At 40.3% G+C, this 16,244-nt stretch overlaps 5 protein-coding genes across 7 annotated transcripts; 3 read left to right on the top strand and 2 right to left on the bottom strand.

Annotated features, from left to right (window-relative positions):
* The first annotated feature begins 163 nt into the window (after positions 1-163).
* LOC137911810 (chymotrypsin-like protease CTRL-1) lies at positions 164-2,055 on the top strand. Its single transcript, XM_068756193.1, has 7 exons — positions 164-209; positions 346-449; positions 537-616; positions 728-809; positions 904-1,084; positions 1,216-1,346; positions 1,894-2,055. Exons 1-7 carry the CDS (start codon positions 164-166, stop codon positions 2,053-2,055), a joined length of 786 nt encoding a protein of 261 aa, XP_068612294.1.
* A 537-nt stretch (positions 2,056-2,592) lies between these two features.
* On the top strand, positions 2,593-4,133 carry LOC137914868 (chemerin-like receptor 1). Its single transcript, XM_068758367.1, has 2 exons — positions 2,593-2,692; positions 3,070-4,133. Exons 1-2 carry the CDS (start codon positions 2,593-2,595, stop codon positions 4,131-4,133), a joined length of 1,164 nt encoding a protein of 387 aa, XP_068614468.1.
* Positions 4,134-6,255: 2,122 nt separating this feature from the next.
* On the bottom strand, positions 6,256-9,269 carry lin37 (lin-37 DREAM MuvB core complex component). Its single transcript, XM_068756185.1, has 9 exons — positions 9,181-9,269; positions 8,759-8,834; positions 8,625-8,675; positions 8,462-8,491; positions 8,213-8,298; positions 7,926-8,086; positions 7,366-7,497; positions 7,148-7,221; positions 6,256-6,557 (listed from the first exon to the last, which is right to left on the bottom strand). Exons 1-9 carry the CDS (start codon positions 9,212-9,214, stop codon positions 6,470-6,472), a joined length of 732 nt encoding a protein of 243 aa, XP_068612286.1. The 5' UTR covers positions 9,215-9,269; the 3' UTR covers positions 6,256-6,469.
* A 685-nt stretch (positions 9,270-9,954) lies between these two features.
* proser3 (proline and serine rich 3) lies at positions 9,955-14,408 on the top strand. The gene is made up of 13 exons (XM_068756114.1): positions 9,955-10,160; positions 10,263-10,371; positions 10,489-10,751; positions 10,873-11,018; positions 11,160-11,260; positions 11,866-11,951; positions 12,030-12,163; positions 12,320-12,558; positions 12,660-13,123; positions 13,194-13,359; positions 13,610-13,778; positions 14,061-14,142; positions 14,339-14,408. Exons 1-13 carry the CDS (start codon positions 10,150-10,152, stop codon positions 14,403-14,405), a joined length of 2,037 nt encoding a protein of 678 aa, XP_068612215.1. The 5' UTR covers positions 9,955-10,149; the 3' UTR covers positions 14,406-14,408.
* hspb6 (heat shock protein, alpha-crystallin-related, b6) lies at positions 14,406-15,696 on the bottom strand. Of its 3 annotated transcripts, XM_068756199.1 has the most exons (4): positions 15,525-15,696; positions 15,286-15,452; positions 15,009-15,131; positions 14,406-14,915 (listed from the first exon to the last, which is right to left on the bottom strand). In XM_068756199.1, the coding sequence occupies exons 2-4, from the start codon at positions 15,427-15,429 to the stop codon at positions 14,751-14,753; spliced, it is 432 nt and encodes a 143-aa protein (XP_068612300.1). In that variant the 5' UTR covers positions 15,430-15,452; positions 15,525-15,696; the 3' UTR covers positions 14,406-14,750. The 3 variants fall into 3 exon arrangements, with proteins under 3 accessions (XP_068612300.1, XP_068612297.1, XP_068612308.1); XM_068756196.1 differs by having other exon boundaries at positions 15,286-15,696; XM_068756207.1 differs by having other exon boundaries at positions 14,406-14,912; positions 15,286-15,696.
* Positions 15,697-16,244: the final 548 nt, after the last annotated feature.

Raw genomic sequence — 16,244 nt, 5'->3', positions numbered from 1 at the left:
AGCAAATCATCACAGGTGCTTATCACCAGATGTTCTCTGCCCAAATTTATCACAGGCACCTGTGTGCATGTGTGTGTGACACATGCAACTCAGTGTGCAATATAAAACGCGCTGTCCTGGACAGACAGTCTAAGAGAAGTCGATCTCAACATAAGACGTGACAATGTTCTTGCTTGTTTGTTGTTTTGCTCTTCTGGCCTCCACACTGGGTGAGTGGGCAGTAATGACTGCAGACAGCATTCTAAGCGTTATTTGTTCATTTATGTGATTTCAAACACATTATTTTACCAAACACTTCCTGCTAAATATGGTAGATAAACTTGAGATTGTGTGCTTGGGAATCAGGTTGTGGAATACCTGCTATCAAGCCGCAAGTGAGTGGATACAACAAGATTGTAAATGGGGAGACTGCTGTGTCCGGCTCGTGGCCCTGGCAGGTTTCGCTGCAGGTATAGCAATGCACCCTCCCATCAAACTGTCAACACACTGTGTAACGTGTAAGAAATAGACCCAGTGTAACTTCTACTCCCTTCTAGGATGGCAGTGGGTTCCATTTCTGTGGAGGATCTCTGATCAACCAGTACTGGGTTGTCACCGCCGCTCACTGCCGTGTGTCGTGAGTCAGTTTGATATTTCACTTATAGACATATCATGTCTATAAGTGGAAAGAAAAATCACCACATTTCCGTCTCTGCGGTCACTCCTCTGTCCGTTCTATTCCCTCCAGTCCTCGAAACCACCGCGTTATCCTGGGAGAACATGATCGCCATTACAGCGGTGAGAATATTCAGGTCAAGACCATTTCAAAGGTGAAGCTGCATGAAAACACATCATATAAAAAGCCCACCTGAAGTTCTTTTCTGGGTATCACTGATTGTGATTCATGCTCACCTCTTCATTCAGGCCATCACTCACCCCTACTATAATTCCCAAAACTTCAACAATGACATCACGCTCGTGAAGCTGACGTCCCCAGCACAGATCACATCCCGCGTGTCTCCGGTGTGCCTGGCTTCCTCCAGCACTAGCATCCCCTCTGGAACTAAATGTGTCACCACTGGCTGGGGCAGAACTGGCCAAACCTGTGAGTGGGTTCCCTGTAAATTTATACGCAGGTGTAAACACACACACACACAAGATATTAAGGTATCTTAATATCCATGATAAACATTTTCTGTGCAGCTAGCCTCATCACCATTTTCTCTCCATTCTCAGCAAGCCCCCGCTACCTCCAGCAGACTGCCCTGCCGCTGCTCACCCCTGCTCAGTGCAAGCAGTACTGGGGTTATAACAGAATCACTGATGCCATGATCTGTGCGGGTGCTTCTGGCGTGTCTTCCTGTCAGGTAAATATTTTAAAGGCTGAGATTTGTAAGAAAAATAAGAAATTCTTTAAATCAGGTGTATTTTTGTTATAAAACAATAATTTTTAACAAGAAAATAATTCCATTGTGCACATGCTGACACATTTAGGTATAATATATGATGGTTTAAGTATTCTTTATTGGGGCAAAAGATTAGAAACCATTTTTTAATTAAAGATTTAGATAAAATATAAATACTCATATGCAAATTATACTGGGTAATATAACAGAGTAGACTACAGCCTAGTCTGCTGTGTAAGTTACAGAACTACTATCACACATGGACACTTCATTTTAACAAAGTTAAATGAATTGATTGTTAAAGATTTACTAAAATAGGAATGCACATAATCTTTTGGGTTTGTTCACAAATTCATTTGACACTAAAGGGAGGCTCCCCCTTAGCCTTTGTACTTTACGACTGCCGTCCTTAACGTACCTCTATCAACTAACGACAAGAGCTTCTGTTCTATCGCTGCATTACTGCGCTTAAGAGTCAGTTGGAAAACGTGTTTCTTTTCCTTTTTAGGGTGACTCTGGTGGCCCTCTGGTCTGTGAGAGCAGTGGAAGCTGGTCTCTTATCGGCATTGTGTCCTGGGGCACCTCTAACTGTAACGTGCGCACCCCAGCCGTGTACGCCCGTGTGTCCTACCTGCGGCGTTGGATCGACCAGACTATTTCTTCCAACTAATCTGCAAACGCAAACAAGATCTGCTATGTTTTACAACCCTTAATCTCGGCTTCTCACTGTGATCAATAACTGATTCTATGCAACATCAGTATTAGATGTCATAAGACACTACACATGTGATTTTGATTGGTGGCACCGCTCAATGTACTGTGTATGTAACATTTGTGACCAATTCTAGATAAAAAATATATTCCTCAGAATGTTTATATTGGTTTTCATGTTTTAGATTCATGTTGGCTTGCTTTGCCATGTGTGTTTGTTTGCTGGATGGCTGCGTACAATCATGTGGTTGGGGTGAAAAATACATTTAGGTAGCCACAGGGTGTTTTAAAAAAAAGATTTAATATGAAGAAACATGTAACATAACAGAAAAGCAAAAACTAAAATTCTTCTAAAGTTCATTTCAACTTTTGTTGCAACATCAGGGGTTTCGGTTCCTGTAAATTTTAATGCATGCATGGATTGCATTGTATTGAAAGTCCACTCCTGCCTCTTGCACAAGCATGCAACAGAAAGCACCGTCTCTCTGGTAGCAGCATGAATCAAAGAGGAGGAGGAGTTGGAGACAGGAGAATGATAAAAGGAAGAAACAAACAGATCAACCGAGACGCTTGTCACAGCAGAAAAATGAGCACCGGTAAGATTCTTCAAACGTGTCACTGTATTGCTTTGAAATGATTTTAACAGAAAGGACAGCAACCATTATTTCTTGCAAAACCTAAAATGCATGTAACCCTTGTGTTTGGTTAATGCCAATTTATCAATTTGGTAATATGAGTGTGACAAAGACTGAGTGAAATATGTGGAAACCTCAGTTGGTATTCTACTAACTCATCTGCAGTACTGCAGTGAGATCTAAAGAGTTTTCCAAAAATCACATGATTAAAAAACTGCAAACACACAGAACATTTAGTTAAAATCTCATTTAACAGCTGCTCTGTTTTATGTTGTGTACTGTATTATGCATTGATGTTTTGATGTTTTGAATTTCTAATTGCTTATTCTTCATATTAGATGACAATTCCACTGTAACCAAACCAGCTGGGATGGAGGAGACTCTCAGAATTGTGAATTTAGCCTCCCTGGTCATCTACATTGGAATTTTTATTGCTGGAATTCTAGGCAATGGTGTCGTCATCTATGTGACTGGCTTCAGAATGAAGAGAACCGTAAACTCAGTTTGGTTTCTCAACCTGGCTCTGGCTGACTTCCTCTTTACCGCATTCTTGATTTTCACCATCCTTTCGCTCGGCAACCATTACCAATGGTATTTTGGACACTTCATGTGCAAGCTCAACACGTTTGTGATTATTGTCAACATGTTTGCCAGTATCTTTCTTCTGACAGCCATAAGTCTGGATCGGTGCCTGTCAATCTGGCTGGTGGTTTGGGCCCAAAACAATCGGACAGTCCGCAAAGCTCAGCTCATCAGCGCTGCCGCCTGGGTCGCTGCCGGGTTCTGCAGCATCCCTTACGTTACTTTCCGTGACCTTGTAACAAATGGGGATGAAATTTACTGTGCTCCTTCTGCAGCCATGACACATAAACAAAAAATTATTCTCATCACTTTTCGCTTTGTTTTGGGCTTCCTCATCCCGTTCCTGGTGATATTTGCCTCTCAAGTGGCCGTCGGTGTTCGAGCGGCTCGCCTGCAGAGGACCAAGAGAAAGAAACCTCACAGACTAATTTTCTCAATTATTTTTGCGTTCTTCGTCTGCTGGTTGCCATTTCATGTTTTTCAGTTCATAGATTTAAAAGGTGGAAGCTGGAATATTGTGAGGATTGGAGGTTCTCTGACAAGCTGTTTGGCTTTTATTAACAGCTGCATAAACCCCGTTCTCTATGTCTTCATGTGCGATGAATTCCAAAGGAAGCTCAAACAGTCCATCTTCCATGTTCTCGAGAGTGCTCTGGCAGAGGACCACCTGCCATCTATGTCCTCGCGATCCATGTCATCACAATTCTCCCAGATTTCTCGCAAATCTGACTCCTCTGCACCTTTGGATAAGAAAGACAGCCTACCTCCTTCATTGAAATCAACGCGAGCATCACAGAGAGAAATGCTGAGCATTGATTAAGAACTCTGCATCTGGAGATGTAAATACCGTACAGGAAATCTATTTTTTTAAGCAGTCCCTGTATTTAAGCGAGAATGTACAATCCGCACTGAAACAGACATGCTAAATGAGAAACAAGGCCAGTATACAGAGACAAAAACTAGTAGAATATTCACTACTAGATTTAAATATTCACACGACTAAAGAGACATCGCCGATTCCTGTGTTCCTCATGCGACATCATATGACATTCCATAGTTCTCAATAAATCTAATCAACCACAGATTGAAAATACATGTGCAGGTGTGTTGCATCTTTCAGAAAAAAATAGAGTCCTTTGTGTAACAGTGAAATACATTTGAGGCATTTTCTATCATCTGATTGCATACACCAAGGCTTCTATGAAATTGCCTATAATTAATTTGATTAAAAATACCAGATTTGCTTGTTTGTTAGCTTTTAATACTCCAGATGCTATGTACCCATGATAGTCAATAAAATACATTAATTGTTCAATATTTTCTCATGCCTGATCTTATTAATCGAGCTTTTTGGATTTCAATACATTGAATAAAACTGTTGATAAGCAGTTCTGTTCTTTTTATGCAATACAACTTCACTCAAACTATATCCATTCTCAAAACACTGAAATCCTACCATCTTAGGAAAATTATAATTTAGCGTGTCCCATTTTAGAAAGCATTAATTCCGTATGTAATATCAACTCCAGCCTGCTAAAATATTCACTGGGCTTTCATTGACTATGTGCACATATGGTAGTTTGTATGCTTTCTTTATTTGGTGATTTACAAGTTTTATTGCCTTAATGATTTCCTAAATATCTAGAAACAATAAATATTTTTTGGAAAATCAGATTTCAAGGAATTAGATAATTTTTTCTAATTTCATATTCCAGGGTCCTCATTTATCAACCGTCCGTAGGCACACATCTGCGCGTACGCAGTGCGCATTTATCAATTTGCGCATGTGCTTAGGAACGTGCGTAAATTTAAGCACAACTCCGAGCTTGATGCTTGCGCACAGGATGTAGAACAGTGAAACTAGAAAGTGTTCAGCAATCTTCACACATGTTCCATGTCTCCTCTAATTAATAAGGATGATCAATTAGTAACTGAATAATTGGTGTGACAAAAAGCCATTCACGTGACGTTTTAAGGGGACTACTGCTACCTCCATATATGGTCAATTGAAGGCGTTTCTGAATGCAAATTATCTCAACGTGCACGAGCAACGTGGAACAGGTGAGATTGATCAACAGATTACCTACAGGTGTGCGTAAAACCGGTTTGCGCACGTTTGATAAATGCGGATCTTTTTCTATTTACTCACGTTCTAAGTTTAATTCGTATAAAATAATTTAAAACCTTTTCTACGCACTGCTGATAAATGAGGCCTCTGGACTACATTCTGGTATCTGATAACAAATTCAGTTACATTTTTTTTTTTTTTAAACCTGCGGAGTTGTTCTACGTCCATCACGCATCAAGGTTTTGGGACCTCATCCCGTTCCTGAAGACATTACGGTAAATAAAGAGAAGGTAAGAGAGCGCGATTTCCAGCTATCCCATAGTTTCCATTATGCTGCGGCTTTGAACTGCTAATTCATCAGTATTAGCTCATCTACATTCGTTTATACGTGTTCTCCTAATTTTACTCGTTTAAATTGCAGAAAATTCAATTAGAAAACGTATTATCCCTCTGGATTCATTATTTATTTTTTGCTACAAGCTATTTTCTTCTGTTAATATGCTTTTGGTGCTCTAATCTATTTAACAGTAGTAATTTAAAGGCCAATCTCTGAACTAGACACAACACACTCTTTACACTGATTTGTAAATAGGTGAAAACCACATAAGTATGACAGTAGCACCAGACTGCATGTGATTTATTTTGTTAAATTACATTAATAATTCAGCTATAAAACTTGATAAAAACAGACTGTCAATCAGATTTGGGGGTCGCTTGTCAGTGTTTAAGGATGTTTTCTTTCAAACACCCACAGCTTGACTGTTGATAAAGATCTGTAATGCTACCGGCTGCACGTCTGAAGAATTAATAATGGTGAAAATCAAATGTTTGAAAAAACAATACAAGAGGTGAGAATGTGAATTTATTTATCTCAAGTGTCATCCTAAAAATAAAACCTGCAACAAACATACATTACAAACATTAAAAAATATTTTTCATGCAAGACATGACATTATGATCCAATTAAGGCTCTAAGTTCTGTTCAAGCGTTCCTACAATGCTGGTGGTGTAGTGTATTCAAACTCCGACTTCCACACCGTAGCGGCTTTCCAGTTGCATAGAATCCTTTCTGAGCTGGAGCTAACCAGTCAGTGATCATAGAGCTCCTTCATCTCTTTAAGGACCTTGATACTCTCGCTGTATCTTAACTGGTTCTTGTTAGAGCACTCTTTCCATCTGAAAAAAAGAACACAAATCAGTTCAACTCACTCCAAATTTTGAATACCGTATGTATTTTTTTCAGAAATCACGCTTGCAAACATTCATATAATTTCTCTATCATGAACAGAATTTATTGCAGCAACGGTTTAAGTATTTCACCATGAATACATTTACTGTATACCGAAGTCACATGTTGGCCCTATTTCCCCCTGTATCTAATTTTAAGAATTCTCACTTTGATGCTCGTGTTGGCATCCACTAGCATGCATGACATAACGTACACAATTATTTCTCTTTTCTTATACAAGGGAAATAAAAATTGATTTGACCATTAAAAAGAGACCAATTATTGAGCCTAGCTTGGAGTGATGTAATGCTAAATGACTTGTTCATGGCTAGAACCGGTGCCAAAATTAAGAAGGACCTTTCAAATGTCTCTATTTGAGAGCTTAATTAGAAAAGAATTTTGTTTAATGTCAGCTGTTATTCATGTTACTAGAACAGCGCATATATTTGACATTACGAACTTGCACACGGTCCAATGAGTATGTAAATTACTGTTTCTCAATCCAAAATAAACAAGCTACTCTTCATGAAGAACATACTTGTGCCTTATCTTTTTCCAACGTTCCATGTGGTCACATATGAGAGAACCGGATACAGGAACTGAATCATTTAACTGTGAAAAGGAGAAATACTGAGATTTAGTTAGTTCATGAGTTGGCTTTAATAATCATAGGATACCAAGATGCATGCATATCACTTGGTATCCCTTTGTAAATGAAATGCCATCAATAATTCTCATTCGTGGATTTTACAATACCTTGGTCACAGTGGGTTTTTCAATTTGCGGGATCCTGAGATTGATGGGTTCTCCAGATGTGTTGACTGGACAACAGCTTGGAGGAGGGAGTCTGTACACATTCTGACCTTTACCATTGATCATGTCTGCAACCTGACAACAAATAGTTTGGAAAGAGGAATGCAGTGGTGCTGTCATGTACACAAAATTATTTATTGTATTGTGATGTATACCATGGTATACTGACAATCTTTTCAAAAGAAGAAAAAATAATTATCCAAAATACTCCTTTAGATCATATTTCACTATTTCAAAGACAAATTCCAGCTAAATTATCAATCATAACAGTTTATTTCAGTTTTATTTTCTTTTGTGGTAAACTTAATCAGCACCAGCTTTTCTATCACACAATCTGTTCACTTTTACAGGGTAAGATTTTATATTATTTCCATTTCGCATGTGTATGAACAATTTTAAGTGACGTGCGATAGGAAAGTCATTCAACATCCTTCCAATTATGTTCTCTTTAAATATACTTGTTTGGAATAAGGTCGAAGTTACCCAACATTGTAAGACCTCACCTCTTCCTCTGCCATACTGTGTGAGGGGCTTGGAAAAACAACTGTATCACGGACAGAAGGATTGTTTCTCATCCAGGCACGACAGATGGGATAGAGTGGGGTGTTGGTGTTGAACTGAGCCAGATCCACACTGCGATCAAACAACTTGATAATATAAGAATCTGCAAAGGGAGAAAGACAGAAAAGAGAAATGGCAAGAAATTGTACAATTAAGTACAACGCAGTGTGATCACAAATTAACTGAGCGATGAAAACGATACAATTTTATTTATGCTTTCACTCCGTACTTTGCTTATGCTGATTGCCGTCTGATAATCCTTCATCCATCTCTTTTCGCCGCTTTCGCCGATGCTGTGGAAATCGTGCTGATGGCCTGGATGAAAAATCCAAAAAGAAATAAAGCCTTAGTATGTAGACAAAATCCACAAAGTCGGCTGTCAACATGAAATCTTTGACAGGAAGTGACGACTGTCAAAATAGGAGACAAACATGCGATAAAGGTTTTCCACTTTCTTTTTGGAAAAATCAATGCTTGCCTTTTTCCAGCAGATGATGGAGAGAGATCCCTAGAAATAGCAAAGAGGGTAAAATTTAAGCACAAGCATATACTTTATTTTAGACTTATTTAAAAAAAATTAATAGCTTTCCAACAGCTGCTACAACATATAAATGTCTGAAGAACAAATAGCTGACCCTTACTTGTTTAGAGAGTCTGCAGATGTTTTACCTGCATCGGCCTCATTTTGCTCCCTGATCAAAAACACAATTAGTTTAATAACTGGCAAATGACGACATCTCCATTACTTTTTGTTGTTTCCAATAATTTTTCTGACTTTTCATTTTCACTCCTCTCGACCAGCCCCTGCAGCAAGGCATCCAGTCTGCTGCGCGCACCGCTCGCCTCCAGCTCTGCAAAGTACAGCAATTAATACGCAGTAAACTACACGTCATCAACAGTGAGTTTAAATTTAACAACTGTTACTTTGTTAAGACACAATAGTGAGTTCATAAACCGTAACGTCAGACTGAAATGTGAGTTGGATTCACTCTGATCCCATGTCATTCAGTGACATCAGTGCAAGTCAGCAGATTTAATATTAGTGTCAGCGATATTATCATACTACTTTAAACAGCAATTATATTGTAAATAATTTATGGTAGTCAAGGATGACTTTAAAATGAATTGATCATGTGGTGTAAAACATTTATTAATACGGGATGTGTTCGTGACGGTGTTGGGGGTGTCGCTTCTCACCTGGCTTTTCAGTCTTGATCTTGACGTGATGCATAATCTCTTGTTTTTATTATCTGTAGCTTGCAGCTAATTTAATACAACGGCGAAACGCACATGCACGTTCACTCTCGGTGGCTGGAACGTAATGTCTTTACGTTGGTAACCCCTCGTATTTTACAACATTTAATAATAATAACTAGCGTTGGTAGTTTGCTGTTGTTAGCGAGCTAGGTTAAACATTGGGTTAGCCGTGGTTTGTTTGAGCAACAATCTGGAAATAAAAAACGCGATTTCGTAAGATCTTTGAATTATACGAGTTCATCGCTTGTAATACTTTGGCACATAAGAGTTACTCCTTGTTGTTTCGATGGTAGCTTCATACTTTTATCTCGTACCGGCGCATTGACTAGCTTGAACTACTGTTGCTAATTTAGCTCATCACCAAAGGACAACACGTACAGACTTTCCTCTTCCGCGCGCTGACAGTTTCCCGTTAATTGATTGGTGCTTGCGCGATGACGTTTCTCTACGTGATTGGGTAGATTGTATGTCCGTCGCATAATACTCGGTGGCTATTGGCTGTATGTTTAGGTACTTGAAAATGACAATCCTCTTAAACAAGCACTTCTGGTTCCATCGGAAATGTGCCTTTCAGAGGAGGAAAGTTATTATGTTGTCAGTTCAAAAGAATGAATGGCTACATAAACAGATGATCGGAATGCTCGCCATTTTAGCATAATTTAGTTTATTCGTACGTACGTAACTGCGGATTCCATGGTAACATTTGTTAGTGGACATGCCAAGACGGCTAAAGGCTGTCAGAGAATGCATTTTTCGTCTCTGTACTTGTATTACGGAAATATGTAAGTAACCCAGTCGGTCTTGCATGCAAATCCACCGACAATTTATTTTTCAAAGGGATTACTTTTGACCAGACGTATAGCAGACATATACTGAAGCAACTGAATCACCCGTGACTTCCTTGCTGTTATGAAATCCAGGTAAAATTATCTCCGAAGATCCTACTTTTATCTTGACCAATATTTTTTTTTCAAGCGGTGTTTTTTTGTTTGTCTCTGTTTACTTTTTCTTTTTTTTTACAGCACGCCTCTGTTCACAAAGAAGAATCCCTTCCAGACAACATCCAGAGTGGAGAAATCACACTATCACCCATCCCACAAAAAATCCCTGTCAAAGAAAGAGAAAAAAACCGTAAGATGCTGAGGAAAGCTCTCCTAAAATTACGAGACACACCCTGATCTGGTTTTCTCTCTCACACAAGTGAGAGTCATCAAGCAACTCTGTCAATTCTTTGTTTTTTTTTTTCAGAAGTTGAGTCCTGTTCGTTTAAACCAGCATTCCCGTCAACAATTTCTCAGAACCCAGCAGCTCGAAGAGAAACGGCACAATCAATTTACCTCAGCAGATGAACAACCAGGTTTTACAGAATCCTGGCCTTCCACCGACAGTGGATCTCCTCCTGCCAGCGCCACAGACTCGTGTGACATGAGCACAAACAAGCAGCCTTCAGGAGCTGGAAAATCCACAGCTTCCCCTGAGTTAGAAGTTCAGCAAGCTTCATTGCTGTCTAAGTATGCTTTACCCCCCCAGTTCGTATTTTCCAACAGAATAATAACTATTTTTTTGATGAAAGAGAAACAGGTTGGTAGAATTTTAGTTGCTGTTTTGAGTCTGTCACCTTTTCTCTCCCAGGTACATTGAGCGTTTTCGCCATGCCCCACCACAGAGTAGAGAGGAGCGCTCAAAGATTGATTCTGCCACTGGAGAAGCGCAGCTACCTTTTTGGTGGATTTTACCCACATCTCCCAGTTCAACACCAACTAATGCAAAAAACAAAGGTGCGCTCTTATTTCAAACGTGTAGTTTTTTTTTTAAAGATAGTTTTTACATTTTAGAAACTGCAGCTCCTAAAGTGAAAGCAATATGGAAAAGCGACCTTTTCGGTAAAGCCCTTCCATGGGATCCCTTTCTCTGAACAGATACTATCCAGTCTTTAAAAGATGGGCGCGGACCTGCAGTCTTCAGTTCAGCTGATCGTCGGTGTGACAGATCCCTTTCCCCAGACCGAGAATCCTTTAATGTGAGTGTATTAATGACGTTTGTGGGAATGAGCCACAACATTGCCTTTTATTGTCTTTCTACAGTGAATACAAATAGTATATGCACGGGAAACATACCTCAAAATACTTGTACTTCTTTAAATAAAAGAAACACAAGATGGTATTCCACCTTTTTTTTGTTTTGTTCTTTGAATAGGTTTTTATAATGGTTTATTGTGCACCCTGTCCTTGTTTGAAAGTCTTGGGAACAGTCTGCAGCAGAGACACCTCGTTCTGATTAAGTATGCTCATAAATATTCAAATGTTATCACCACGCCACCTGCCCATTTGGAAACGTCTTTGAGTTTCCAGAAAAGCGCGATATAAATAAAATGCATTATTATTGTTTATTAAATGCCTGGGAAGCTGTCCTTTTACAGCCATGTTTGTATAGCTTGCTCAGGATGATCATGTGAAATGTCTCGCCCTCACAAAATTTTAAAAGAACCTCAGTACTGTGTATATATATTATAAATATACGGCTCAATGTGGCAAACAAAGTTTTTTTAATCGAATGTAACCTTACTGTGGTTGATATCAAGAGCACAATTGGGCCTTGTTGTGCATGTTGTGTGTTTTTCCTCAGATTCTGTCAGACATCTCCCAGAGTGAATTTGATGATGCAGAGATCCTAGCGCTTCAAGAGAAGGCTAACAGACTTCTGCTGAGAGAGTACAATGCCCAACTAGCAGCATTCACGATGACTTAATTGTGCTTCCGTTGTAAGTAATTTTTCTATATCTCTGACAGTGAATGCAGTCAGAGTGACGGATCCATACGCGTCAGCTCAGAGGGCCTGGGATGCTCAGATCTTTCTGCTCAAGTCAGTGTAGATGAGGCACTGCGGAGACCTTTGGTACCCAGTATGTTAACATTTACTACTGGTAAGCAAGACTGCGGCGTCATTCTTGTGTCTGAGGCAGTATTTTGACATTTGAACCTGCAAAGTTCTTTCCTTATGCATCTTGTAAATTACAACTGCTATTATTATTATTCTTTAAACTCTACTGTTTGGTTGTGTGCGTGTGTCACCATTACAGCGAAGGCCAGCTCAGACTCAGTTCAAGCTGTGTCCTCCCAAAAGCCTTTTGTCATTTCTACTGTGGTGACGCCGACCCGCCGAGAAGAGGACATCTTGTACCAGTGGCGTTTAAAGAGGAAGATTGAGCAGGCCAGGGAGTGGCCCCAGCCCCTGCAACACTCCAACTTTAATAGACCCACATTTAGCTGGCAGGCCCCCACCTTTAGCCATCCCACAATGGATGGACAGTTTTATATGGTGGGAATGTGCGATATTTACATGTGTATGTTTTTTACTTATTGTCTACTGTTAACTTGCGGAATAATGAAAATTTCTTCTTGTGTCATTTGTAGCGACAGCAGAGCACTCAACCTCCTGAATTCTCACAAAAAGCTACGCATCCACATATTCATCCCCACCCAGAAACCAAAGTAGCTCACCCATCATGCCCTCCATCTTCAGGCATTCCTCCCTTTTCTGACTTTCCTGTCTCTGGCTCCTCAGTTTCTCAAATGCAGGCTATGGGTCATGTTCCTGCCCACATGCATTTACTTTGTGATGTTTTGCCCTGTCCCGTTCAGTCATCTCATGATGGCAGGCAGCAAAACATTTCACAAAATATCAGTGAGTCTCATGTCAAAGTTGCCCATAAAAAAACCCAAGTCCCTGCACACTCTGGAAATGCCTCCAGTGATGAGCCTTGCTGTGAACATTTGCCACCCCCTCTCCCTGCCTCATCTGGAGCTCTGGGAAGAGTGGATCCTGCGAGGAACAAGAATGAGAGAGCCAAGAAAACAACCATGTCCTTCAGAAAGCATAAAAGGTCAAGTATGGAAATGTGTGCAGTGCAGACGGTGTGCAAAATGATCTCACTAATGTAATTTTCTTTGCAGACATTCTTTTGGGAACAGGGAAAACATCCCTGATTCTGTTCAAAAAGGTCCTCGGACGGACCTGCTGCAGGCAGAACGGCACCAACAGAAGGAAAGCCGGGAGGGGTCCAGTGACAGAAGTATGGATGCTCCGCCAGCTTCTCCAGTCCACAGTGCCTTAAGACAGGTCAGCAGCCCTGCCACCAGTTCTAAACCATTTACTTATTATAAAAGTCATTTGGGTGCATTCTGAATACAAGGATGCTGTTTGTATTATTACTTTAGTTGGGTAACTCACAGCAGTTCATGTGAACTGAGAGGTACAAGTGTATTGCTGCTTAAAATATGATTTTATCTTAGGTTTCATTATGTGCTTTGCCCTGATTGTTAATACAAAGCTGCATTACCATCAGAATACTGTTTTTGGGTCTCAACAGGTAGTCTCTGAGGTTTTGATTGCTGCCGTAGATTCGTCTCCTGCACGAAGCGCCTCCACCTCGTCAGCCTCTCACTTCACCAGCTCTACACCTCTACCCTCCTCGGCTCCTGCGTGCGATGCACAGAACTCTATGGAGGTCGTTTCACAGCTGCTCAAAGAGGCTGATGGTGAGTCCGTGGTAGCGAAGAGCACCAACCTTTACCCTCTCGTCTGTGGAGGATATATTATCCTTACATTTCACATGTCTGTAGAACAAAAGCCTCTTGAACGTTCTAATTTTTTTGTGCTTGCTGTTAGCATGTGGAGCTGCATTTCTTAGCATTTTCTTATCCTTTTAACATCTTCTATAATCAAAACATTTTAGAATGTTAAATAGCTTCCAGGCTTTATCTTCACAAATATGCTTCTCATGTTGCAATTGTCAGATCTCGATCTTTTTAACTTTCCAGATTCAGATGAAGAAGAATTTGGAGATGACCCTTTGTTACAAGTCCTTCGCAAACAGAGATCGAGGGTAAAGGAGCAGATCAGGTAAAATAGTAGTTGCATGAATTTGCTAAAATAGCTTCATTAAGTGTCATTTATAGAAAACAATACTAGCCATAATGTGTTTTTTTTTTTTTATCTGAAAATCTAACTTGATGTTATTCATGGACTATATAATGCACATAATAACACATAATGCCCAATATTCCAGAGTTATAATCTACTGTTATTTTCCTTTTAGAGAAGTGGACTCTCTGTTGGATGAACTCTTGGACAAGCAACCGGTTCCACTGACGGGAGACGCTTGATGTATTTGTTTGCTTTTAATTTACAAAGAAATAAAAAAATCTTTGAAGAAATATTTCCACACAAGAGTTTGAAGATGTGTCTGTGTGTATGATCACTCAGAATACAGCATTTTACAAAAGTTGCACAAGGAAGTAGCAGATAGTACCGTGAAGGCAGAATATTTACAAGAATGCGTTCTTACATGTTACGTTGATGAGAGATGGCAGAGCAGTATTTACATACCTCGAGGAGCAGGGAATATTAGAACTGGGGGGGGGGGGGCAGTACAAACAAGTGTTCTGTTACATGGTGACACTGACTGGAGGTGTCAGCAGTTATTTCTATTTGTGCCTTTGTGTTTGATATTATGATCCATTCCAGATTGTTGAGGTTTCACTTTGCAGCATCGGTGCAGATATGATCAGGATTCCGTCTGGCGAGACTGCCGACTCCAAAGCCATGCTGTCCACTCCCTTTGGGATTCGATATCTGCGGTTAAACTGTCGCGTTGTAAATCCTGGACCTTCCTTCTAACAACACAGACAATTTAGAGGCCAGCTAAGAATCACAACTATCTCTAATAAACCAAAAGATAAAACACTGCTTTTCCCAAAAATACGAACCTTTTTTTCTTCATGCTTTCCTTGTACTTCGACGAAGTCTCCTATCACCTTGACTGATAAGTCCTGAGGGTTGAAGTCCTTCACATCAACTTTAACTGTGAAACCGCTGTCATCACAGTCCACCTAACATCAACAGGAATACTGTTTATTATGTGGAATCTTTAGTGCAGCGATGAAACTGAAAAATGCAACAATTTCAGAGTGAAAAATGTTTTTACCAGATAGCTGTCTGATTTTTCCGTCTTAAAGTTACATTGGTGTTCTATAGATGACCTACCTCTGCAGAACTAGTATTCTCAGTCTCTGGAATCAGTAACTTGGGGGACCACTTATATTCTCCATAAGTCCCATTCAGCCGAGGAATCAGAGGTGGTAAAACCTTCTCCCATGGGATTCCACCAGCTGGCAGAATGAAATCCATTTCTAATAATCAGAAGTGTTTTTCTGAAAGCAGAGTGGTCTTTTAAAAGAAGCTGAGGCTGGAGGGTTTCTGGACTAACACTGATCACTGATTACCTCTTCTTATATTCCCTGACCAAAATTAGTGTCGAGACCGGCAGGTTAGGGACAAGCCTTATTTAGCCGCCTGCGCTCCCCGCTGGTTTGAAGTCCTGTAATGAGAGCTGGTGATCTGGTTCTGGTGCGCCAGTCTGTCTGTCTGCCTTCTGGCCTCCTCGTCCTCCGCTCGCTTGACGCGACTCTGTCATGGTGCGTCTTTTATACTGGAGTTGCATAATGACTCTGGAATTCAGAATTGGCACCGTGCCTGTGTTCCGGACTAATGCCTCCCCTTTGGGTATTCAGGCAGCTATATTGGCTCGGCAGTATTGTTAGGGCTGTAATGCAGCTGTTGAGGACTTATTGGCAATTACAGTCCCAATATTGCTGCCTACGGTCTATTTCGAGCGATGATGGCGCAGATAGGAACGGACCTGTTACGCAGTATACGTGCTTAAAGCTCGGCTGTCATGTCCCACGTCCTATCCAAAAATAAGTTCAAAAGAAATTGTTGTTGACCCTTGACCCTGATGCCAGACAGACGTCGCCACGTGTCAGAGCACGTGTGCGTGCCAAATATACCCCCCCACCCCACATCATTCACTCAGTAATCAGGTTGTTTACCCAGACAAAGCAAAAAGCCACTCATATAGCTGTATTTACAGTAGCTGAATTAATATCAGACATTTCTCCCACACAACTATAAAACACTATTTGGAAGCAATTTTGAGAAAAGGA

Source organism: Brachionichthys hirsutus, chromosome 3 (assembly GCF_040956055.1).
Source record: "Brachionichthys hirsutus isolate HB-005 chromosome 3, CSIRO-AGI_Bhir_v1, whole genome shotgun sequence".
Classification (NCBI taxonomy): domain Eukaryota; kingdom Metazoa; phylum Chordata; class Actinopteri; order Lophiiformes; family Brachionichthyidae; genus Brachionichthys; species Brachionichthys hirsutus.
This window is presented reverse-complemented; position numbering and strand designations above follow the sequence as displayed.